General features: G+C 40.4%; 1 protein-coding gene across 3 annotated transcripts in view; it reads left to right on the top strand.

Moving 5' to 3' along the window:
• The window catches only part of Vmat (Vesicular monoamine transporter), an 85,233-nt gene that overhangs the window by 43,057 nt on the left and 14,529 nt on the right, over positions 1-27,647 (top strand). For all 3 annotated transcript variants that reach the window (XM_089241592.1, XM_089241593.1, XM_089241594.1), the window contains exons 2-9: positions 2,670-2,818; positions 12,361-12,718; positions 16,711-16,769; positions 17,917-18,000; positions 18,645-18,827; positions 23,569-23,670; positions 24,762-24,936; positions 27,523-27,574. In XM_089241592.1, coding sequence (XP_089097718.1) covers positions 2,686-2,818; positions 12,361-12,718; positions 16,711-16,769; positions 17,917-18,000; positions 18,645-18,827; positions 23,569-23,670; positions 24,762-24,936; positions 27,523-27,574 — 1,146 coding nt within the window. In that variant the 5' untranslated portion in view covers positions 2,670-2,685. The remainder of the gene's footprint in view (positions 1-2,669; positions 2,819-12,360; positions 12,719-16,710; positions 16,770-17,916; positions 18,001-18,644; positions 18,828-23,568; positions 23,671-24,761; positions 24,937-27,522; positions 27,575-27,647) is intronic.

Here is a 27,647-nt window from a genome sequence, read left to right as displayed (position 1 = left end):
ACGATTGGACCTACCTCAGACCAAAGCTCATAATCGCTGACATTGCCACCAGATGACGACTTTTCGATGAGCTCTAAGGAAAGATTTAGATTCGTAGCCTTTGTGGTCTAGGGCGGTGTTTCTCAATCGCCGGGCCGTGACTCAGTACCGGCACCCTAACACTAGTCACACCTGACCGTGAGTGATTCACAGTTTAATTTTTCCCATTAATTTCTCATTAGTTGTGCGTATGACCAGGCCTTTACTTACGCATAAGAAATTTACCGGGTCAAGGGCTTCCAAAGGTTGAGAATCACTGGTCTAGGGCGTTCAAGGTGGACTTTCTTTATTTCCTAAATTCATCTTCGCATCAGCCAACTGTTGAAAAACCTTCGTATAAATAGCGGAGAGTGATATCACACTTACGCACGCACGCACGTTGCCATATGGTGCCAATGTCAAAAATTGTCAGCTTTGGCCTAAGTTATGTCTGAACGTCAATGTACGGCTCTGTTCAGCGCACTTGAGCTCTGAGGAAAGATCGAAATCATGTCGTAGTCTAGTAGTCTAGGGCGCTCTTTGAAGTTCCTCAGGAATATTAACGTGGGGACGCGTTTGGTTTAGTAAAATCTAGGGCTCTCACATGGCAAGTGAGAGGCCCATTCCCCGCAAGGGCGTCTGAGGTTTCTTTCTTTCCTAAATTCACCTTCACATCAGACAGCTGTTGAAAAACCCACGGTTCTATTGGAATTATGTGCAAATTAGAGAAGTCTCAAAGATATAGGGTATGATACTGCATTATGGGGCATTCTTGGTTCTTCAAATTTTATAGGGCTATGATCGGTTCCATTCAAAATCGTCCAATGTAAAGAGGTTTGCAGAATAGAGTGGTGTACAAATTGACAATTTTACTGTTCATTACTTAGTAACTGAACCGAAGTCTGAAAGTTGCTGCAGATCGCACTCGTGAGAGTAATCCTGCTCAGTCGAGTGTCTAAAAGGTGCCACTTGTGCCTCAACTGAACGAAATACCACATACTTGTGGTTAGTGACATAAACTTGACACTCGTATGGGCTAGTGTGGTCCCCGCGTTTCGGAACCTGCCAATGATCATACATAAGCAATGATCTTTGGTAAGTCGCTAGGCCGAGTGTTTTTATTGCCTCTCCCTCTATAGCGAATTTCTTGTGGAAAAGAAAGCAGACGCCACCTATTTTTCCTCAAGGAAGTTATAATCTCCTTGCCTCGGCAAAAGCCTTTCGAAATTATCTGCAGGAGGTTTTGAACCTACAAAACTGTTAGACTACCTTCACATACGATTGAAAACCATGAGAAAAAAAACAGAGAGCAACAGGCCTACAACTGTACAAAGTTTCAAACATCACACTTCATTCATGGTTTAAAAAATAGATGGCAGTACTAAAAATTCTTCCCACAAAGAATTGTTTGCAGGCATTCTACCTTCTCAGACTTTCGCCATGGTACTTGCATAACATAGATATTCAAGCATTTACCATCTTCACTTCAAAACGGAGCACAACTCCGGCAACATAAATACGCTAGGCCCACCAATTCGTTTGAAATTTCGCTGAGGAATGCGTACGAGTTGCGTGTACGGTTAAGCAGTAGCGCTAAGAAATTTCGCACAGCACTAGAAACGCACTGAAACTCTCCGTTAGGTGCACGTGAACAATTCCGGTACAACTCATTCTGTACGTATCGCCATCGATATAACTACCGAATAGATCGATGGACTACTTCACCACACACCATCTCCGGCCACATCGATGTACGCAATTTACTGCCACTTACGAGTTGGGTTGGAAATGGAGGCGCCATCTATCGATAATCGCCTCAAGCCTCGTTAGGGAAAATATCTGATCTATATTCGTCAGGATCGAACCCGGAACCTGACGGAAACCTTCATGGAGGTAGACCCATCACATGTTATCACCACGCCACTCGGGCGAGTTGGCGGTAGACTGGAGTTTTGCTTGGTTTGAAAGAAAGTAGTCATGGGGTGAAAAATCAACGACATGATTTCATATAATGCACGTTGTTCCACTGATGTACTTGACAGAATGTGATATATTCCAACTTTTTTCACACAAACCATTTGCGTGGACAGCAGTCGAATGAAGTATTTCTTAAAGCCGGGTTTTCCTAGGAGCAGGTTTCCTGTGCCGCGCGCAACGTGATTCGCCCAGCGCGACACACCGTCTACTCACCAATAAGAAAAGCAGCATGACTGTTTTCCCTACTGAGCGCAATACGCCTCACGGCAGCGCTTTACGTCGGGCGTGATTGGCCGACTGCTTCTGGAGGAGTCAAATGCGTCGTGCGCCGCGGTTTTGCCGATATTCTCTTCACTCTTGTGTGTTTTCTTTCCCTTCTCTTCAAACCGGAGCATGCAGGCGACAGAGTAGCTGATGCAAGAGGCCATATACTAATATATAGCCGCCCTGATCTGATGCGCTCCGCTAGGAAAATACAAACGCGTAGCGTGATTATGTAACACGTTGCTGCCGAAGCGAAATTAATACTGTTCGGTTCACGCGACGCAAAACACCTATTCCTAGGAAAACCCGGCTTAATATACTATTTCAATAAATATTCTCAGTGTTAATTAATGACGGAATGTTACGTTCACGAGATGCTGCTACTCATGTTTTCTCATTTTTGTTCTAAGGTTATATGTTCCAGTCATGACTCATCAGGAAGTTCAGTCACACAACAGGTTCCTGGAGTGGATCCGTGGTATGCGCGACTCCCGGAAATTAGTTCTACTGGTCGTTGCTATCGCCATTCTACTGGACAACATGCTGCTCAGCTCAGTAGGTAAATATACAAAAACAAAAACAATCTTGAAAATAGGGAAAAACTCTTTGTTTTCCGTAATTACTACGTACGCACCTCGTTCATATTCCCCTACAGGACCTCTAACAAATTAATGCATGTTGCAATTTGCTTGTATGTGTTTTGAACCCAACGATAAGTTAACAGCACTGTAACAACTATTACACAAACGCCATCTTTCATCTATTTTTCGAACTATGCGTGGAGTGTAATGACTAAATATTCGTACCGTTGTAGGCCTTTTGCTTTCTGTAGCAAGACTTTTTAACGGGGAGATCGGCTCGCTATTTTCCGTCACTATTAAACCAGACATGCACCTCGTCCATGTCGCAACCAATAAGCTGATCGGTTACATTCGTGCGAATGCAACCGAAAAGCTTATTGGTTGCATTTATCAAGTGTAATCCCGGCCTTATACCACAAAGTGGTAATCAGCGTGCGTCGCAGCTTCTAGAGGCGTCGTCAAACCTTCTTCAGAGGCGAGATGTCGATATTGATTTGTGTCTGTTCAGTGATTCGAAGTGATTTTCAGAATATTCTGGGAAGCCATGTGTATGTATACAGGGTGTCCTGTAAGTGCTAGAAAGGTACGATTCTAATTCAAAAAATGCTCAACAAGCATTCAAAAAATTACCCTGTAGCAGTTTCGAGAGTGAAAATACAGTGTGTCACAAAAGAAGAAAAATCGAAATTTTTTTTTATACCGTCCTCTAACTGCCAATTAGAAAGTTGTTGCCCTGTCTCTAGTTATGCCTACAAAAGAAATTCCATGCACCTAAGTCTAATATTTACAGAGATATTCAAATTCGAAAAAGGGCGGAAATTTGAGAAAGAACAGCGTTAAATGAGGGTAAAACGGTTTTTCCGCATCTAACGTTGTTCTTTTCACATTTCTTCCTATTTTCGAATTCAAATATCTCTGTAAATATTGCACTTAGAAACATGGATTTGTTTCTTTGTTCGCATCAAGAGAGACAGGGAAACTCTGTCTACTTTCTGATTGGAAGTTAGAGGACGGTATAAAAAATTTAGATAATTTTTTTATTTTGTGACACACTGTATTTTCACTCTCGAAGCTGCTACAGGGTAATTTTTGAACGCTTGTTGAGCATATTTTGAATTGGAATCGTACCTCGACGGTTGATGAGATAAAGGTCTTGCTAACGCTCTTACAGGACACCCTGTATATAACGTCCGATTTATTACCCCCATTTACCGTAACATAGACATTACTTCCATACATAAATTTTTCTGGCAACTACTACTACTACAACTACACCAGACATGCACCTCGTCCATATTCCTCTGTGGAACGTCTAACGAATTGGTACATGTTGGAATGTATGTGTATGCATAGTGAGAGCCTTTCGTGAAGTTCGTTTCCGTGTAATGCTTGTTATATGTAGTGCTGCCATCTGCAATTAATATTTTAAACTAATTTTTTCCCCTCAAGTTATAGGGAGTGAAGTGTAATCAATGAATAATTGTAACGTTGTAGGCCTGTTGCGCTCTGCGGAGACTTTTTAAGTGGGGAAATCGGCTCGCGTATTCGCGCCTCGGAGTTGGAAACCGCAAAAAAAAAAAAAACCAACTTCACCCGACCACCACTGCGAATGAATGAATCAACGCCCGGGTCTCTGCTACCGGACTTACCCCGTTGCCGAGATCTCTTCCAGCCCAGCTTCGTGGTAGAGTCTGGAACAAAGTGAGTGTGTACACCTAACACTCTGAGTGTGCAGCTAGTGTCGTGTATGATATTTCAGTGCTGCCATCTATACTTCAAATTGTGAGTGAAATGTAACGATTGAATATTAGTAACGTTGTAGGCCTGCTGCTCTCTGTGGCGAGACTTTTTAACTGGGAGATCGGCTCGCATTCGCGCCTTGAAGTTGGGAACGACCACCACTGCGGTGACGGTGGGGGTTCGAACCCGGATCCTCGCGACACGAGTCCGTCACTATGACCACTTGCTTCCCGTCAAATTTTCAATTTGATGGAAAGCATTCTTCCTTCAAAATAATCTGGCCAGTAAAGCTTTTTCTCCGAAAATCATCGCCAATATAATAGGTAATAGGTCTGCATCGACCGCCATTCAGGACATAAAACTGCGCGACATGACTGTGACATTCACGGACATGTCATTGAGACACATTTGTTTTATTACCATTCCACAGATGGAGATTAATGATTCCATACCACTATTGTAGTATAGAAAGCCAACGGTCATTTTCTTTTCGTGCGGTCCATTTTCGAAATGCGGATTCTCCAGACCATGCAAAAGTGCGTCTCACAGTGTGTCCCCATGCAGAGGGATTTTTATGTTTATGGTTATAACGAAATCATGTACTATACCCCCCGAAATACGTCCAAGTTATGTTTTCATGTTCGTTCAGAGTCATTTGTCTTGAATCATTGTCGCGTTAAGATTTTTGTCTTTTTAAGAGAATGTATGATTATCATATCCGAAATACGACTAACACGAATATTTTCGGGAAATGAGCTAGAAATTCCCATAATTTTGAAGGATGAGCTGGATATTCTGAGAATTTCAGAAAATTAGTCGAGAATTCCAAGAATTTCGAAAAATGAGCTTGGAATTCCAGGAAATGTTGAAAATAAGCTAGAAATTCGAAGAATATCTGAAAATGAACTGGATATTCCCAGAAATTTCGGAAAAAAAGCCGTGGATTTAGAGGTTTTCGGGAAACCAGTTAAGAATTTGAAGAATCTCAGGAAACGATCTGAAAAAATTCGAAAAATTTCAAAAACCAATTAAAAATTCAGTGATGCTATGTTATTTCATGCGCGTGTACTCAAATTATACCTCGGGAGGGACTATATCCTGAACAGAAAAAACCGAGAAATAATCAACCCCGCGGAACCCCCAACGAATCGGTACGTGCGGGAATGTGCCTTTACGTGTAGTGCAACCTGACGTAAAGTTTGTTTCTGTGTAACGCTTGTTATGTGTAGTGCTGCCATCTGCCACCAGTTTTTCTAACTATGAGTGAAGTGTTATGATTGAATGATTTATCGTTGTAGGACTGTTGCTCTCTGTGGCGAGACTTTTTTAACGGGGAGATCGGCTCGCATTTGCGCCTTGAAGTTGGGAACCACAGAAAACCAACTTCAGCCGACCACCACTGTGGGGTTCGAACCCGGATCCTCGCATCGCGAGCCCGTCACTATAATCACTCGACCACCACAGCGGCATTTCTCTCATCGAAATCCATTTTTTTCGAAGAGAGATAATAGAGAAGAGAGAGATCCTATATATATATATATATATATATATATATATATACACAAAAATATATATGCATGCATCGAGTACATGCGCTTTGCCCCCCCCCCCCCTGGAAAAAGTTGAAATTACGGTCTTGCTAATTTCAACTTTCACTTGTACTTTTCTGATTCATCGTAATGTTTCGTGGACCCATTTTAAGAAAGTGTGGGGCGCGGTAGCCCAGGTAGATAAGATACTCGCCGAAAGTACCGAAAGGATATTTAGAGGCGTCGCGAGTTCGATACCCGGTTCGTCATTGTCAGAAAACTTTCCTGACATAGGGGTACAACAGAAACGGCAAAATGACTACAGAAAAAAAATTGTTAACCGTGTGAGTCCCACACCAAGGGCTTTGTGCAACAACATCTCGGTAAAGTTCGGAATCGGCAATAAATTGTAGGTCCCGGTCTAATTAGCCCTCGTGTGCATAAAGTGACCGTGGTACGACAAAAATGATCAAATTAAGGAAGAGTCATAATTAAATCATTTATTCTTTAAAATTAAGATTCCAGTTTTCCGTTATTTTTGTTGTCATTATCGGTCCTCTTGACGCCCCCTGTTGGTCACATTTCTCCAAATGTTATTAATCTTACAGCAAATTCTTCAATGTTGTAATGATTCATTAAATCAGGCCTCTTCAACATTGCTCGTGAGCACCTCGGTGCTCTAAGTACCACTCAGAGTACTCAATGTTCGTGTCCGATTTCGTGCTCGAGAGCACTCGATCAATAACTCCAATTAAACAACTTGTAGCCATTGCATTCAAGGATTGAAATCATCCTAATTTCGTGCATTCGTATGTCAAACTTGCTGTAAGGGTGCTCTTCTTTTGATGATGAGTACAGGCAGTGCTCGTGAGTAGAAAAAGATTGAAGGCCCGTGGGTTAAATCAAGAAGTTTCCATATTTTTCTAATAGCTAGCAAGCACCCCGTATATAAAAGAACACAAAGTTCCTATTATAATAAAGACGTATCAAATTCAAGCATTTGCAAAAATTCATTTAATAAATTTATTCCTAATATGGAAAGTAGATGGCACAACCATCCAAAAAAACCACAATTCAGACAACATAAATGCTTTAGATACAAATACACACACACACACACACACACACACACACACACACACACACACACACACACACACACACACACACACACACACACACACACACACACACACACACACACACACACACACACACACACACACACACACACACACTCATTTCGACATGAACTAATCTGCTCGAAATTCCTCAGAGGAATGTGTACTAGGTACATGCACGGTTAAGTAGTAGTTGTATCACGAAGGAGCACATATGTCACAAATACTCATACTTGGAATGAACTAGTGTAGTGTAAAATTTTCGAATGCAATCGGTTGGGATAATTGAAAGTTTAGGTGAATTAGGTGAAAATTTAGGTGAAAGTTTATCGTGAGCATGAAATTTGGCACAAGTGTAGAACGTGTTTTGGAGCTTTAGTAGGCTGACCATATTTACTCGAGCGAAATACGGGAAATTGGGATTGATTCCCCAAATACGGGACATCGCCAATTATCGCCAAGAATGACGCCAAAAAGTGAAAAAAGTTGCCAAATATTGCTGAAATTACTGCAAAATCGCAGCGGCGGGAAATGGAGCAATCCAGCAAATTGCAGTGGATTAAAATGAATTCCACGAAACAAAACGTTCACCAAGATCAATGCACTTATTTATGTATAATTGTAATTATCATCATATAATTTATGAATTGAAAAAGAATTTCAATCTTTGACTTCAATAAAGAATAAAAATCCAAGTAGGCGTCATGTAAAAAACGGGGAAAACCGGGACACTTTTGCCAAAAAGTCGGGACGGGCAGAAAAAGGAAAAAAAAAACGGTACTGTCACGGGAAATACGGGACGTATGGTCACTCTAAGCTTTAGAAAATATTTTGTCACCATCTTGATTTCTAAAATACGTTCAATAACATGTCTAATATACGGAGTTCATTCATGCGAATGCGCGAATCTGAAAATTTTGAAACAAACAGACAGGTTTAGTTATAAACTGACCTTCATCTGGCCGTTAACTGAACTCAATTTACACCACCAGCAGTACCGCCATCGACAACGTTTCCCAAACTTTATATATTCACTCGGAAATGAATTTCAGCGGCTGACAGAGAGATGATTCCGAAGTATAATTTCCTATATATATATATATATATATATATATATATATATATATATCTCCTCGTCTTCATCTTCTTCTTCGGAACCGACCCCGTTTGGTATTTCAATGAGATTCCGACCCGGAGACTCTGCAGGAGAGGCATGAAGCCATGATTCAAATGATAATGAGGCCTCAAAACTCTCCGTGTTTGCCGCCTCCCAGGGACGTCGCCTATCTTCGTGGGAACTTCCCCTAAGCTACAGGTTCCTGTCGTGTGAAACGGGGGATCGTAGTAAAACTTCTTTTGAGTCTTGTACCGATATGATGGAACTGTTACGGCAAATGTGGTTATCATGCATGATTAAAAAGCGTTTTTTGGCAAGTTTAATAAATTTTCCCTAAATTTATCATTTTACCGGCGATTATGCGTAGTTTACTCAAGCAGCACTGGTAAATTTGATAAATTTCCTTAAATTATACAATATGATATGATATATATAATAATTCACACACGTAATATATCAAATCTGTATATCACCATTATATCGGGGGGTACGATCGCAAAATTTGTTATTATATCGGGGTCCAACTATATTCACCCCACAGACAAGACTCATTTGAAATGTTCTCCATAATTATCAAATTCACCAACGACGCTTGGATATTACGCATATTCGCCGGTAAGAGTGATAAATTTATCAAACTTACCAAGACTATTAGTAAATATACATAATAACCGGTTATTATGAATAATTATCGATTCGTGACATTTACTGTAACAGGATTACTTCGCGACGTTAGCTTCAGTACAGTTGCAGACATTTTTCAGTTCAGTGGTGCAAAACTTAAGGCCATATGACCCCCCCCACTTGCGGTTTTCGGTTATTTTAAGGGAAGCCACCACGGATGAAAATTAGATGAGAGGTGGGGGGGGGGGGTTTACGACAAATGATGCGAAGGGGGCGGGGGCACAGAGAGCTGTGAAGAAATAAAGCTTTTAAGGGAAATGTTGTGGGGGGGGGGAAATGTGACTTCTTTAATCTAACAATGCTTTCCATGGAACCAGAGCCATCTTTACCCATGTGCCCATGGCCTCATGTCCATGGAGGGGGGAGGGACTTACATGGTGAGATCTGGTACTATGATTTTCCAGCCTAAGTATGTATATGTGTAAGCTGTAGCTTCTCTACCTAAGTATGGGCCCCCCCCAGAACATGACTTTGCCCGCGGACCCATGAAATCAGACGACCATAGACCCAAAAGAAAGAATCTCGCTGAACTATAGCTCAGGGTAGGTGTGGACCCAGGGTGATGTATCGGGAATGATGATATATTATGTAAGTTTGTTGGGCTCGTCCCGTATCTTAAACGGACAAATCTCTCCCCCCCCCCATATTTCAGGTCTTGGAAGGGATACGCTGTGGTGGTCGAGTGGTCATAGTGACGGACTCGCATCGCGAGGATCCGGGTTCAAACCAAGGTGGCAATCGGCTGAAGTTTGTTTTCTGCGGTTCCCAACTTCGAGGCGCAAATGCGAGCCGATCTCGCCGCAGAGAGCAACAGGCCTACACATACCGTTATAATTATTCATTCGTTAACTTCATACTTCACGCTCTATTAGTTGAGGGAAAAATTCACAGTTTAAAACATTGATTGCAGATGGCAGCACTAGACATATAACAAGCATTACACAGAAACAAACTTCACGGAAGGTTCACTATACATACACCCACATTCCAACATGTACCAATTCGTTAGAGGTTCCGCAGAGGAATATGGGCGAGGTGCATGTGTTGGAAGGGAAAAATGATAACTTCCTCACCCTTTGGATCCACGGAAGCTGCGAGTAACAGAACAGCACTATGGTTGGACCATAGTTGAGAGCAAAGTGCAATTTCCTATTATTTTTCTTATAAATATTTTTAAACGCACTCAACAGTAAAAATGTTTATTAAACACATGCAAATACTGAATTACCTGTAATGCAGAACATCAATAGCGCAGAACAGCTTGTTGTAGTAACTTGTAGCTGAGAAACTCAACATGAAAAACATAACCCCCCCAAAACTAACAGCTGATTCCCGAAAAAGTATCGGATAGAGGGCGTCCTAACCACCGACATCTCCATATCACACTATCTATGTCTCTTTGCTTGAGTAATTAAACAGTCCATTAGATGTTGTTGGCATTTCGGTTATCGATGTTTTAGTGAGGACGGGCGTTTGGACCATAGTCGTGCGAAATTACGGTAACTCAAGTACGCGACTCAACTGAAATGGGTAGGAGAAAATTATTCTCAGCACTTCATAAGCAAAGATGCACAATATATCTAATTTTAAATGCTTAAATGGGTGAACGAAGCAAACCAATATAAATAAACAGATACCAATGACAAAAATCGGAAAAAAATTTCAGTAAAATGTACCGTGTACAGCGATTGCAAGCTATCGTGATTAACATGTTAGCAAAGCGAGCGCACTCGGTTGTATTTGAGCAATGACGTCACACATGACGTCAGTTTGTACCGACTCCGGAGTCTTTATTATATAACCCTGGTAGTTGCCCCCCATCTATTTGTGATTTTAGCTCATTTCTGTGTCCCGTATTTGTGAAATGAATTCCTACATAGAATATCCGTTCAGTTAACAGTCTTGCACTGAAACAAGACGCGTGCTCTGAAAACATAGAAAATTCATTAAAAAAAAGGAGCCTATCTTTCATTTTATACGGAGTGAATGGTTCAAAACTTTCATGAAGAGAAGGGACACCTGGGAAACTATTCCGAGGTGGACGTGATTTAACTGTGCTCGAGAGACATAGTTCTGATGATGATTGACGTGCAAATTTAGCTCACGACATTGCTGGGTTATCAGGTTAGCACGTGAATTCAGATATCAACGAAAGAGACTTATATACCAATACTGGTAGTCAGTGGCTCCCGACATGTGCGTCGCAGCTTCTAGAGGTGTCGTCAACCTTCTTCAGAGGCGAGATATCGATATTGATTTGTGCCTGTTCAGTGATTTTCAGAATATTCTGGGAACCCATGTGTATATACAGGGTGTCCTGTAAGTGCTAGCACGGCCTTTATCTCATCAACCGTCCATAGTAGAGTTATGATTCTAATTCAAAAAATGCTCAACGAGCGTTGAAAAATTACCCTGTAGTAGTTTCGAGAGTGAAAATACAGTGTGTAACCAAAAAAAAAAATATATATAAATTTTTCATACTGTCCTCTAACTTTCAATTGGAAAGTTGTTGCCCTGTCTCTACTGATGCCTGCAAAAATAAAAATCCATGTTTCTAAGTGCAATATTTACAGAGATATTCAAATTCGAAAAACGGAGGAAATTTTGGAAAGAATAGCGTTAATGAGTGTAAAACGGTTTTTCCTCCGCTGTTCTTTTTCAAATTTCCTCCGTTTTTAGAATTTGAATATTGTAAATATTGTAAATATTGTAAATATTACACTTAGAAACATGGATTTGTTTCTTTGTTCGCATCAGGGGAACCACAGAAAGCCAACTTCAGCTGACCGGGTGGGCCATTATTGTGGGGGGTGTGGGGGGCACGATGATGATGATGTCAATTCTTATATATACATATATACATTAGATCAGTCGACTCCACCTTTGACGCTGGGGGTGGGGGGGGATTGCCCCCCCACGCCTATGCCATAGCGGCACATTTTTCTGCCTGGCGAGCGGCAGAATTACGGTATGTCTGGCCCGAAGACTAAAAAGATTACGCAGTGTGCTACCCTGATGTTAAGCCTCTTCGTTGGCGTGCTACCTCAAGAATCTTCAAGGGCCACATGTGACACGCGTTGAAGGTGCCTGCCGTACATTATTGAATAATAGGTACTCCCGGTGACACCCAATTTCCACATATTGGACACGTTTCAAGAAATGAACGTGAATATCACATAATGGAGGGTTGAAAAAAAAAATTAGGACCATGGAGGTATTCTATGTATCTAGAAAATAATTGCTATTAAAAAAACAACAACTTGTTGCAATAATATGTAATAATTTGCACAAGAATTATTTCATACTGATTCTCTCAAACGTACTTACAGTTCCGATCATACCAGACTTCTTGTACCAGCTACATCACGAGGAGGACATCAAGAGACTGAACCTGACGGAAAGCGGACAGGACATCGACGCCCAGAAGACGAACTGGGAACAGTTCTCGACGCCGATGGACGGGAACCCGGATTGTACGTCGAATGGGCAACGGGTAGGAAGCAAAGCATGCTCGAATCAGGGCCAGATGACCATCGGGGAGCAAGAAACGACGACCATGCCACCGGTACTGGTGGAACTGCGCCACGAGGAGCTGGTGAATGAGAACGTCGAGGTGGGGATAATGTTCGCTTCGAAGCCCGTTACCCAAGCGATTACGAACCCCTTCATTGGACCGCTTACCAACAGGTAAGTCACTCGACACCGATATCGTGACTGTAGATGTTAAAATAACGTTGTCGGTATATACCGAAAAAGGAAAGAATCTGATGCGCTGTTGACATCGGTTATATCGGTGCGTCATTGGAGAACTATTTTCAATTTGGTATGACTTGCAGTTGTGTTGATGGTAGTCTGGCGTAGTCTATTCGTGCTTATAATTCAAGCAGTAATATTTTTCAACTGTAAAAACTAGGGTTCCTCGATAACCCAAGGCTGTCTCATTCACCATCTATGAGTGATGTGTGATCTGCAATTGTCGGTATTTCCATTATTGCCGATCGCTGTTTCCTAAGTCACCTGAATGAATGAACGCCAGAACTTTGCCACTGGATTTATCCCCTTTGCCGAGATCTCTTCCAGCCCATCTTCGAAGCAGAGTCTGGAACATTCGAAAGTCACCTATAAAGGCGGGCAGATTCAGCATCCTCAATCTTGGAATGCGTTTTTTTTAAAAGTGACCTCTAATCGTTCAAAAAAACAAAACAAAACAGGATAGGAAACAGCGAAAGGCCCCTATGAAATCGGCTTTTTAGTAGAAATCATAAGCTATAACAAAAAACTCAACGGGGCAAACATCTAGGGGCCTTCCTCATTACATACAGTGGAGGCGCTATAAAGTACGAACTGTGCCAATGAAGTGGCGAAAAAAAATCGCTGAACTGTAACTGTTAAAAGTAATAGAATCGTCCAATGTCGCGTAACCAAAGTCCATTCCTATTTTTTTGTGACTCTCATTATTATACTGAAGAAAGAGTTACTCAGTGTAGCGCCATCTATGCTCGAAATTTTTAACTGGTGCCTCTGTGGGTGCTTTTCGAATTTTCCTATAACTTATCAAGTACACACTAAAAAGTTGATTTCATAAGTTGTATAATGTTACATTATTGTTTATTTCTTGAATTTTAACCATCAAATTACTAAAGGAAAATTTTTGAACTGTATAATTTTACATACAGGTTGATTATAAAAAAACTATCCCGACATATGGGCCCCAACTATCATACCATTCACAGAAACTGAATGAAATTTTGGCATAAGGTATTTTGAGGTATGCGCTCTAGAATGATATGGAAAACAACAGTGTCACTCTAACAGTTACGGTTACAGTGAGAAAATTTCGAAAATATCAAATGGCAACAAAAAGTTTTTTTGTATTGGAATGCGATCTCCATACTGAAAAACACTAAATAGCGTTGGAATGGCACCTGTAGCACGAAAATTCCCGGAGCTAGGCAAGGAAAAAGGACTTTGCCGTGCACCAGAGCATTAATGTTCGTTTCATTCGTCACACCGAGATCCCAGCAGCCTGATTAGTCCTCCACAAGGTCATGTGGAAACACAATAAAATGCTTTATTTTATGCTGCTTCTCTGTCCTTATTGGTTGTCCTCACTTTTAGCCTATCTACCGCCGGTGATTTTCATGCTACAGTTGCCGTTCGAACGCTATTTAGGGTTTTTCACAATGCAGATCACATTCCAATACAAAAAACTTGGTGTTGCCATTTGATATTTTCGAAATTTTCTCACTGTAACCGTAACTGTTGGAGTGACGCTGTTGTTTTCCATATCATTCTTGAGCGCATACATCAAAATACCTTATGCCAAAATTTCATTCAGTTTCTGTGAATGGTATGATAGTTAGGGGCCCATATGTCGGGATAGTTTTTTTATAATCACCCTGTATATATAAGGTTTTTGCGCCCCACAACCTATGCAGCGTTTTTTCTCCTCTGTTTTTCTTCACCTGCAAACTGATTTGCTGTGGACTGTTTTTTGGCGATTGTCAAATTTGTTGGCGTGGGATCTTATTTCTTGTCGCGGAAACGATGTTGTGGCGGCTAACTCTCTCTGGCATAATTTTGGTAAGAGTCACTGAACACATAACTAATAATTTCAACCATAGAGATTATGTTGCGGCAATTTTTTTAGACATATGTAAAGCTTTTGACAAGTGCGATCATCTAACTCTCCTTGTCAAGCTCATTGAACATAACTTACCGCCTTACATTATACTTTTTTTTCCATAATTACCTTATTGGAAGATCATTCCAAGTCAAAGTTGGGGGCAAAACGTCAGGAAAAAAAATAATAAGAGCTTCAGTCCCTCAGGGAATTGTGCTGGGTCCCCAACTCTTCTTAATTTACATTAATGACATTCCAGCACCCTCCAACGGTATATTAGCTCTGTTCGCGGACTATGCTAGCAGCTGATAACTTACAAGAAACGATTGATGATATAACTGATTGGTGCAGGGATTCAGATATTAAGCTGAATCAAGAGAAATGCAAGTTTGCCTGGTTCACCATCGCCTCGATGGGACAAAAAAAGGACTGAATTTCTTCAGAAATTTTTTTTCTCCCATTGCCTCAACACAATCTTACCCATAGGATCCTATTTTATTTTATACCCGTAGCTTCTACCGCCCCCCCCCTCCAAGGGGCGTTAACGCCCACGCTGGGAATCACTGCTCTAAAGCAATGAATTTAAGGCCACTAACGTACGACTCTAAATTTACCGAGCCTAGCCCGAGGGCTCAATTGCCTGGCGTTGGGGGGGGGGGAGGCAAATTGAAATTATTTCCTTCATAAAGGATTCTAAATTATTTTCCTCTCACTGAAAATTTCCGATTATTTTTCGCTCACTTCAGAATAATTCTTCTCGTTATTTCTGGAATAATTTTTCATTAATTCAGGAGTTATGCTGTTCTTACGTGTTTCAAATTCTCATCACACGCATGAATTTCAAATAATAGTTGTTCAATGCCATAATTTTACGTAGATAATTTTTCAGAATTCTTGCGCGTACTGTAATAATGCCATGCCATGTTGGATGGTGCCGAACTCTTCCCAAAAATATCATACATAACATCATGGCTCAAGAGGGTCCTGTCTGGGTCAGAGTTCACGCCGCAGAAATCTTTGAGACGCCTCCGAAACAAGTGGTGGGAAAGAGTACACGCCCCCCCCCTCCTCCACAAGGGTAGGGCTGACAACGCACCCCCAAATCAGGAAAAATCTCATACTTTTTTGTTTTTTACACAATAAATTCACTATAGAAGGCCCGCATCGAAGATTTCGGCCTAGGGGCTCGAATCTAAGATGTGGAGGGGGGAGGGCCTTGATGCAACAAATATAGATAGAAAACTAGATTGTAAGCAGAGCCGTACGACACATCTCAGGACCCAAGTTTGGGCAGCTACACATAAGTTAAGAACCCCTGCCTTAGGCTAACAAACACTTATTGAACGAATTCCACAATCGGACCTCGATATAACTAACTCCTATTTTACAATTTTAATGACTTTGCCCTTTTATATTTAACTCTTATTTAACGAATTTCATGATTTTACCCCGATAATGCGTATCATTTTATCAAATTATCATTACTTATAACTTTTTTAGCATTTACCAAATTTACCAACGGCACTTGGGTATTATGCATAATCGGGGTACAAACGATAAACTTATCAAACTTACCACCACCCCCCTCCTCCGAACCAGAACATGGCCCGCATCTCTGTCGGAACGAAGTAATATAAGCAGGCGATCAGATCCGGGGCAGGCTGGAACTTACTAAGACGATTGGCGAATATGTATAATAACCATAATGACCGATTTATCTCCTTTACCATGATGGATATGTCTTTAAAGATGACAATTTCGTATTTCCCAAGAAATATAAAAATGGGGCTCTCAAAGTGTTTTGAACCTAAATCCTCGAGCTAATTTAGGCCGGTATTACACTGAGAATTTGATAAAAGATCTTTTATAAAACAACCAATATAAGCCTATTGGTTAACTAGTTGCGCATATTGAATGTATTTTTCAAGTTTTATAAAAGAGTTTTTATAAAGGTTTTATTGTGTGATTCCGACCATAGACGGCTCTGAGTATTGATGTCATCACTGATGATAATTTCACTTTTCCCAGTGATGATAATTTGTATTATTTCATTCAGAATAGGTTACAGCGTCCCGATGTTCAGTGGATTTGTGATAATGTTCGTCTCCACATTGAGTAAGTAACATTACTGCAACATGACCGTGTAAATGTGCTTATAATAATATTCGCTGCGATGCCTAATGAAAAAACAATTATGTACATTGTGTTTCAGAAAGGACTCTCTAACCATGAAACAACATAATTTGGATACAGGGATTGACAGAAAGGTTACTGACAAGAGTTCGTTCAATTGGCTGAAATTTCTGTCGGTTCGTGGAAATTGCTTAGGTTTGTGGCTAATACAAGCACCACGACCTATAAAAAAAGGCCTCTGCACGAAGCTCGTGACGTCACTGAAGAATTCCATTTCACCTATTGCCATTGGATATAGCAGGCCGACGCATGCAATATCTTTACCTTTTTTGCAATATATCCAATGGCAATAGGAGAAATGACCCTCTTCATTGACGTCACAAGCTTCGTGCGGAGGCCTTGTGCTATAGGTGGTGTTGATACAAGGCCCCACAGTCTTTTGAACAGTGCGAAATTATTCTTCACAATCATGGGTCAGACCGCGTTACAATAGCTTCGGAATGTTCAAAGACGTGACACAAAAATAGAGTGGAGTTTTAAGACACTTTCCTGCAATGTCTCTGCTGCTACGAATGCGTGTGTCTTGCAGATGAACTGTTGAAGCTGACGCAGCGTTTGAGGACTCTTTCGGTCAAAAATGACCTTCAAATAACATCTCCCACAGGAAGAAGTCGTCGAATGTGAGGAGCAATCTACTGCTTAAGATTGTAAGCAATTTCGCAAAACAGTGTATTTAAAATTCCAGGCATGTCGGTCGAATCGAACGTGCCACTTGTTTGATTTTTCTATTTATGAATTTTAGAATACCCTGCACTTTCTATTGATTAATTGCACACAATAAGCACCAGCACCATAATTCCCCACAGCAAACACTTTTATGATTTCATAATTCATTGAGAAATGCATATGATAATTGTCCACATAGTGTGGAACCTCCCGTAACGGACACTTTTTCTTGGATCCCTTAAAAAAAAAAAAAGACATCGGGTATTTTTGGCTATAATTTAACGGACAATCTACGTTAGCGGATAAAAATTTCGTTCCCGTGGGTGTCCGTTATCGAGAGGTTCCACTGCATTGCGTGTAATTAATTTACTAACACCATTTTATTTTTGTTTTGGGAATGGAGTTTTCGCAGTTGGCACGAATTACACAACGCTCTTCATCGCACGAGCACTCCAAGGTGTTGGATCAGCTTGCACCAGCGTTGCCGGTCAGTATATTTCACATTCAGCACTACTTTTACAGTGTTTACTCTTTTATTTCAACCTAACGTTGAGTTACATGAACGATATAAGTTCTACATTTATGCTCTAAAACAGAGGAGGTGGGTGTCCTACCTTTTCTCACCAACGCCATTATTAGCATAATTTTTATGACTCTACAAATTTTTAAATTGAAGATTGCAAGTCCCAATTTTTACAGGACAAGTCATCCTTTTCTCTTTAAAAGTTTTATTTCTGCCATATTTTGGAGTAAGATTTATTTTTTAATTGAGTCGCTTGCTCCATAGTCACCCGGTCTCCAGGCTACTCGCGAGCGATTTGAGTCTTTTCGTCTGAGAAGGGCATACCTCTCCTAGCCGTTTATCATACAATTATGAAATACTGTAGAAACCTGATTCGTGTTCATTCGGATGAGAACACATTTGCCTCTGCATAAGGGATACCTCTATTTAAGGGTTGAAAAATCTGGTTACACGGATGATCCCCATATTGAGAGATTGTCTATCACCCACCACAAGGGAAGCTGATCATCACCAGGGTTGATTTCACTAGTAATATGGTAATTTTTTTCTTGTGAATTCCCACGTAAGTTCTCCAATTCAGTCTAAGATGTTGCTGGAATTCATTTCAGGAATGGGTATGTTGGCCGCAGTTTATCCGGATGACCGTGAAAGAGGTAACGCGATGGCGATCGCTTTGGGTGGCTTGGCTTTGGGGGTCATGATCGGACCTCCGTTCGGTGGCGTCATGTATGAATTTGTCGGACGTGCCGCACCGTTCCTGATCCTGGCAGCACTATCCGTCTTCGATGGATGTAAGTAGATGATGATGTGAAAATTAGATAAATATTGATAGACAGGGTGGTCATAAAGATAATTTCGTCGATAGCCTCTAGTGGCTGTAAAAATCAACGAATGCGAATGAAACTCGAGATATAGGTATTGATTCTGAGTACGCCTCGAGAACGAGAAGAGGAAACAAAAACTCAGCTCTCGTACTTACGGTCACAGCAACAATATTCCTAGAAATTCAAACGGGAACACTCACTGTTATGCATTGTAAGGTGATCGGGGCAGTGGAAAAACATGGATGGCTTTAGAACAGTACCTGTAGCACCATAAACGTCGGCGCAGGACTCAAAGGAAATCTCACCAAGAGGCGGGTACACCAACACCTAGGAGGGGGAACTTCCAGCTGCGGCAATATGATCGGCATTAGTTGTTTCCACATGTTCCTTTGTCTGTGTCTAGCGTCGGCATTTATGGTGCTACGGGTACCGTTCTAACGTTATTTACGGTTCCACTTCCCAAATTTATTTTCTTCATTTCTTTATTCAATTCCCCAATCACTTTGCAATGCATAAGGGTGAGTGTTGCCATTCGATTTTTTTCTACATTTTGTTGCTGTGACCGTAACCACGACAGCTAGGTTTTTGTTTCGCTTCTCGTTCTTGAGCGGATATTCTAAAACACCCATATCTGGAATTTCATTTGCATTGGTTGATTTTTGCGGCTGCTAGGGTCTCGTATATCGGTAAAGTTATTTTATGACCACCCTGTATATAGAAATAGAATTGGATAATTTCATATTATATCCATCGATGTTCTGCTGTACTTGTGATTAAAATACAGTCACAGACTCGGTTATAACGACATCGAAAATGCCATGAAATTTTGTCATTAACTGAGATTAACCTTATTTTGACGAACAATGTAATCAGAGAGGCAATTAAATACTTTGCACGAAGATTTTATCGCTTTATAATTTGGGTGATCGATTTAATTGAGAAAAATAATGGAAATTGGGGAAACTAATACGAGACATCATCGATTCTCGCCAAACATTGTCTCCAAATGTCTACAAAATTACCAAATAAATAATCCTTGGCGAGAAAAAACAATGCTACATCAAGTCCACTAAAACGTATTTCACGAGGAGAAAAATGAATTTGTCAAATATGTGAGATGAGTATTTGTAGTCATATTCAAAGAAGTAAAATTTATTTTTATATTGCAGATCACTTTCATTCCCGATTCTATAGTCCGTTTCAGGTTAACTTTGCAGTGAAGAGGAAGCTACGAGGGAACCGCATCACTCGTTGCTATGACAACGAAAGCCTCTTAACCTATGTATCGATGCGCGGCCTCGGTAAGGTATGGACGATTCTCGCCAATCGCGCAGAAAAAATATTTTTTACGTGTAACGTAATGCTTGTAGAAAAAATTGCAGTCAGTTAGTAACAAAAAATTAGCTAATGAAAAAAAAAAAAAATCATTGTCGATACTTTCAGAAATCAAAGTTGCGGTTTTTGAAATAATTTTTTTTTTTATTGAAAAGTAACTCCTATTAACCCGGTTTTCACGTTTGAATTTGGGAATAGCCCCAAATAATAATAATAATAATAAAAATGATAAGGCAAAATTTAGAATTCTTTTACTCACTTTTCTTGCCGAAATTTCCGTCGCTCACCCACCCGAACGCATATACGTCGATGCCACTTATTATCACTACAGTTTTAGTCATTTTTCACGGATTCCCATTCTATGGAATCCTCACTTGACGTTGTAGAACTATCTGATTCTCTATTACTTATTAATTGTTGTTGCTCCAACATGTGTTCCATCAGGCCACCTGCAATCCAAAATTCCTCTTCTTTTTCAATAACGTGCTTTATGCATTATTGCCAAAAAGAACGGAGAACGTTTTAGCGTGTCTATCTCTGGTGAAAAGCAAGGTACAACTGTCACAGAAGAAAAAAATACACTGCAAGCCTAAAGCATTGTGGGTCTCTCTCTCTCTCTCTCTTGCTTATTTATATTTATCTGGAGAGACACTGAAGGGGCATCTGGAGGAACAGCCTCTGCTGTGGGGGAGGAAGTTGATGTGGGTGAAAAAGAGACATTACTTATGTCAACACCCTCCGCTATCGGCTATTGGAATTCAGAAACCACCCCTATCCTACGAACACGGCAAGAAATAGATATAAAAAAAAGGGAGGGGGGGGGTCTGGAACCGTAACCTACCCCCATAAAGAGAGCCTCTCACAACGGTATCGGCGCTGTCGTGAAAGACGGACACTTCCTCTAATCTATGAGTGAATATCTGAATTCGTTGGAGGTTATTTTCGCGAGAAAAAAAAACCTGATTGAATATTCGTCTGGGTGTGTAGGCCTATAACTACATGCAAAACTGAATGAAAAATTGTATAGGAAAAAATTCAACAAAATGACGATATAATATATATATATATATAACTCTCTATCTCTCTCTCTGAGCAATCAAAAAAAAAAGCACGATAGTAATATTGGCGGGGAAAATTTCTTGGAAATCACGCCAAAATGTTCTTGAGCTCGCCATGGATTTTTGATAATGGTAACCAATATTTTTCTAATTTAAAAATTTTAAACGAATATACATTGGTTCAAAACGGTATTCTTTCAGTATCTTTTTCAAAATCATAAAAAAATTTGAAATATTCTATATAAATGATCATCAGAAACCTCCGATGTATGGGAACTATATTTTGCGGCGAAGGAATACACTCTCTACCTTTCTCTCCACTGCAAAGTTAACCTGAAACAAACTACAGTAAAGATTGAGAACTAAAATGAGCTTCGTTGAAGACAATAAAAATGGGTCATTTTTTGATGTAGGAAAATATTCGGGAAGGGAAAAATATACGGGAATGTTTTGTGTTTAGTGAGCATGTCAATGAGCAAGTCCGAACGTCAAACATGAAATGAAACATTTTTCAACGTTAATAAACAGAATGATGAAAGTTCTCAAAAAAAAAAAAAAAAAAATTGCTCAATTGGAAGTTTCAAATTTCAGAATTGATGAAAATTCAGAATTTACTAAAATTATTACTACCGTATGTTAGCCCTGTAGCGACCGCAGCTGTCGCACACCCCTAACTAAGGTCAGTTAACATCTGTTAACATCATTCTCTATGAGATTCAGTGTAGACCACCAATTATTGACGTTATTGCCGAAGTGTCATTATAAACGAGTTTGACTGTAATATACATTTTAACGATATGTTAATTTTTCGTGTAAAACGAATGCCACGATAACTTGAAGGAGCCATCTTAGGAAAGAAACTTTTGCAGCACTTTTCTGTCCCACGCAAGAAAAAAAAAGCAATCAATACTCGAGTTCATTCACGTATTTGCTTTGTTCCCGTCTTCTTCAGAGACAAAAGCTCTCTTATCAGTTTTCGGTGAAGAGCTCTCTCCAAGAAAACTTCGAATAATTATAATAATAATCAATACAATGGCTAAGAATTTGTCTTTTGATTCGCTTCCCCATGATGGACTTGTTCGTGTCAGCATCAATTACCGATAGAACGTTTGTATTATGATAAATTATAAACAAAATATACCGAAGAGTCGATATGGTTACGATAAATCGGTTATCATACATTATAACCGGTTATTACGCGTGCTTGCCAATCGTCGGTAAATTATTAACCATAGTTGCCAACATAACTTGCTTTTGACAAATTTTTCGGCTGTGAAGCTACTGAATGAACTGCCAGCGAGTGACAAAACGGATGGCCTAGAGAGTTTGTGAGCATGTGAGTGACCTAGAGAGTTAAGCGAACATTGAAATAGAGAGTTTGTGAGCACCTGAGAGGCCAAAAATAGTGACCTAGAGAGCAAGAAACCAGGTCAGTGAGTGACAAAAAGAGTGACGTATAGAGAAAAGGGACCTGGTGAATGAGCGACGAAAAGATTGGCGTAGAGAAAGTTTGCAAGCATGGGAGTGACATAGACGTGCAAGCATGTGAGTGACATAGACTTGCAAGCACGGGAGTAACCTAGAGAGAGCAAGAGATTAGATCAGTGACTGACAAAAACAGCAAGAGACCAGGCCAGGGAGTGACAAAAAGAGTGAACTATATAGAGTGTGTACAAGCATGAGAGTGCGTAAGCATGTGAGTGACAAAAAGAAGTGAGTTAGAGAGATAGAGGCGTATTTACACGCTTAGCCCAGAGCGGCAAATTTGAGGACATGACCTGTCAAGAAAATTATACGTACAATAGTACCTCAGCTAACGAACGCCTCGGCTAACGAATTTTGCAACTAACGAAGATTCGCGATTCATTTTTTCGTGCTTTTCTGTCTCGGCTAACGAATGCGGACTCAGCTAACGAACATTTCCGTTGATATGGATGCACGCGCTAACATCAAATAGCCGCGTTACGAGCTGCATTTTAGTGCCAATTGTCACATCAGAATTACAGTCACTCGGGGCAAAATAACTCCTGTTCATATCGGAAATGGAAGACGAAAGATTCAGCTAATCGAGAGCAAATACAATGAGCCATATTATAGAAAATACAGTTGAAACAAAAGGAGTCTGTTTCCGGAGCACGCGGTCTGTTCTTTCAGAGCAACACACTTTAGGCATCAAACTAGTCAAGAAGCTTATCTTTTCCATTTGCATGTATGGTGAGACACCATCTCCGCATAATGGATACGCCTTACATGTGTAAAAACGTGGTGAATTTTCAATTATTAGTTCATAATTTGCAATGTTAATCTGATTCCAGTATTGCAATTGGCCGTTTTGAGACCGAAAATAGCCAAGGAAGCACAAGAAGGAGCTTCTTTGATGACTCTCATCAAAGATCCGTACATACTTATAGCCGCGGGTAAGTTTGATTTCACGGTATGTCTTTTTTTAGGGGGGGGAGGGATAATGATTTTACTATAGCATATGAATAATAACAATTTAAATCGAAAAGTTCATTTATTGATATCTTAACAGCTTAAATGCATAGCTTCGAACATGTGCAAAGGGTTCTCCAAACGTTCAATTACGGCAGCCATTTTGAAGAAAGCAATTCAGAATCACATAAAATGAGGTTCTTTTCATATTATAGTTTGAATTTGCCGGTAGATGTCCCAGCTAACGGTAACAACTCTTCGTTTGTTGTTGCAGGGCATGTGTGGCTGTAATTTGGTTAATTTGTTAAAATGTTTTGTTTGCATTTATTTATTTTTTCTCCCACAAAGTTTGAAATCCGAAATATTTTTCCTTCCTTACTACAAAGTTACGCGGTAGGTGGTTACGCGCTATTTATAACCACCCTGTACAGAAATGTCATTTTATTTTTCGCCATCTTACTTTTCTATCATGGTTGAAGAATGCACAGCAATGTCTTTTCCGTACGAATTTCCCTCCGAAATTGCGAGGTCAAAAAACGTCCTTGCTTGACTTGTCAAGAAGAAATGGGAGAAGTGTACCTTTGAGCCATTCTTGCTAGTGATTATAGAAACTTCATGAACAGTTCACAAGTAAAAATCGAATGTTTAAGAGTTGCTTAGAAGCACCAAAGCCGAAACGGGCTCAAAATATACAATGCCTTTATTTGAAAAATATAAGTATCTCATATGTGTTACTTGAGAGCAAAGCGGCCAAATACAGGGTAAGCTAATGGCAATTTGCTAATAGATCAACGGAATCGGAAAAAAACTTATTGACAAATCAATGAGTCTCGCAATATTTTCATATTTACAAATGAAAATAAATGCACCCTCCGGGGAACCCCCGTATGGCGAATCATATTCTCCGGGACCGGGATAAGTTACTCATATTTACGAAGTTGTAGGTAATCGTTTCGTTCAATGATGATAATTGCAAGACCAGAATGTTGTATTCATCTTGAGAACAGTTGAACATGCATAATTTATTACCCCTTTCTATTCAAACATTATTATATACGTTTCGATCATGTCGCAGGAGCCATCACCTTCGCGAACCTGGGAATCGCGGTGCTCGAGCCGGCTCTACCTCTGTGGATGATGGACACGATGAACGCCCCGAAATGGCAGCAAGGGGCAGCGTTCCTCCCAGCCAGCATATCGTACCTCATCGGAACCAATCTCTTCGGACCCATGGGACATCGAATGGGCAGGTACTCGTTATAGATACGTTTTCATGAGTGCATGGAAAGGTCGAGTTCCCGTAATTCATATTAATTATGTATGCAATCATGTTATAACTGCTTGTTGATTTCTAAATTACTTTTAAAGGTGCCGTTTATATTCGCGTGCTATGCGTTGTTTTCCGTGGTGTAGTTACAGGGGGGGGGGGCCTTAGCGGGATATAGACAAAAGCGACAAGCTCGGAGGGATGACCAATTTGAGGAATGAATGGCCAAGAGAAAATTAGGGGAATGGGGAAGGGCGGTAAACATGTTATAGTCCAACACTAATCTTCATTTGTTCAGAAAGGGAGAGACTAGGTACTGAGGGTCCAAATGAGTGACCTAGAGCATGTGCAAACATGTGCATGATCAAAAGAGTGACCTAGACTAAAGAGCAAGGGTCAGTGACCAACCGAAAGCGTGACCTAGAGTGTGTGCAAGCATCTAAGTAATCAAAAGAATGACCTAGAACGTGCGCAAGCATCTAAGTAATCAAAAGAATGACCTAGAACGTGCGCAAGCATCTAAGTAATCAAAAGAATGACATAGAACGTGCGCAAGCATCTAAGTAATCAAAAGAATGACCTAGAACGTGCGCAAGCATCTAAGTAATCAAAAGAATGACCTAGAACGTGCGCAAGCATCTAAGTAATCAAAAGAATGACCTAGAACGTGCGCAAGCATCTAAGTAATCAAAAGAATGACCTAGAACATGCGCAAGCATCTAAGTAATCAAAAGAATGACCTAGAACGTGCGCAAGCATGGAAATTACCAAAATAGTGACTTAGTGCATGTGGTAGTATGTAAATAATCAAAAGAGTTCCCAAGCACTCGAGTGAATAAAAAATATCAGCAAGCACTAGCATCAGTAAAAGGGTGACCTAGAACGTATGAAAGCCTTTGAATAACCAAAAGAGTGACCTACAGAGCGAAGGGTCAAGTCCACGAGCGATCTAAAACGTTACCTAGAGCGTGTGCAATCATGTAAATAACCAAAGGAATGATCTAGAAAGTTTGCAAGCATGTAAGTGACCAAAAGCGTGACCTAGACAGTGTGTGAGAGTGGCCTAAATAGTTCGCAAGCATGCGAGTGACCTGAAGAGCGACTTAGAGACGCAGGCGTATTTACAGGAGTGAGGGCCAAGCGGGTTACTGCACAGGGCGGCGATTTCGGAGAATGAGTGGTCAAGAATGGGAGAAGTTGCGGAAGAGAGAGGAGGCCTCAGACCCCTTTACAAAATTGCGGGAGTGGGACTCAAATAGCCTGTGGCCATGAGTCTCCGTCTATATAATGGGTACGGACGTTACGAAACATTCCATTGCGAGCCAAGCAACGCACACTAGACCAACGGACGGTCTATAAAAGAGACTTGAGTTGCGCCTCCTGGATTTCTTATACCGAAGGCTATGGCGCAGCGATCGGTACGTGGGAAAGAAAGTGAAGTAAAAATCCAGCATATTTATCTATTAATTATGGTCAAAGAGAGTAAGCATATGTATATGTATCTTTACAGAATGATTCCTTTCCTAAATTTATCCACGTGTAGCGGCTCTGAGTGCCACATATGTATGTGGTGCTGTAGCACTATTCTATATGGAAAGCCATATATATAGGTCAACTAGGTACTGCTTGGATCACGGGTGCACAATCTTTTCAGTCCGTGGGCCAGATACGAGGTAATTCTGCCGCTTCTGGCGCAATAAGTTTATGTAAAGGGTGACCAAATGACCTATATTTTACGGGATATTCCCGTAATTTTGGTCGTGCCAACTTTGCCATAAATTTTCCCGTTTTTTCCTTTATTCTCAAGGAGGCTAACTTGAATATTTGAGGAAAGGAATGGAGAGATCATTTTCACATGACTTATAAGTTAAAGCTTTTGAAAATTGGTTTTTCTGTAATTGGCAAATTTATTTGGTTTTGACAATTTTTCTTGGTTGTGATTGGGAACTGCACTTGCCATTGAAAATTTCTTTGCCTGCAAGTTAAACTTTACTTGGCGCGGATAAATTTTTTGGCTTTAATTGGCTACTTCACTCGCCTTTGGAAATTTTTCTGTCTGTAATTGGAAATATTACTTGCCTCAGACAATTTTTTGACTGAAATTGGTAACTTTACTTGCCTTTGACAATTTTTTGAATGTAATTGGCAACTTTACTTGTCTATGACAATTTTTTGAATGTAATTGACATTTGAGATTGGCTATAATTGGTAAATTTCCTTGCATTTGACAAAATTTTGGCTGTAGTTGTCAAATTTCCTTGAATTTGGCGATTTTTTGCGGTAATTGGCGAAAAACCGGATAGATCCGGATTCCCCATATTTTTATGAAGGAACTATAGTAAGCCTAGGTTTTTCATCTTTTTTGTGTGCGTGTTGATAACCTTTCGCAGTCCGGATGAAACTTCTTGGTGGGCCACATTTGGGCCGCGGGCCGGAGGTTGGGCACTCGTGGTTTAGATGAACCCCCACACTATACAGATTAAATACATACGAGTAATTGATATATCATTGGATAATTTACCGTACCCATCCTTTCATATTAATAACTCATTATTTTCATCTCCACCAGGTGGCTCGCGACGTTGGTCGGTCTGCTCATCATCGGTGTCTCAATGATAATAGTATGATATTGGATTTCTTTAACATTAGTATAGTGAAGTTTTCATAGCTCTCAATTAGAAATTATCATTGATT

The sequence above is a fragment of the Pholcus phalangioides genome, unplaced genomic scaffold, assembly GCF_987345545.1.
Source record: "Pholcus phalangioides strain wild (caught in Gottingen) unplaced genomic scaffold, Ppha-v1.0 ptg000014l_1, whole genome shotgun sequence".
Lineage (NCBI taxonomy): Eukaryota > Metazoa > Arthropoda > Arachnida > Araneae > Pholcidae > Pholcus > Pholcus phalangioides.
Note: the sequence above shows the minus strand (reverse complement) of the source record. Positions and strands in the feature narration are given on the sequence as shown.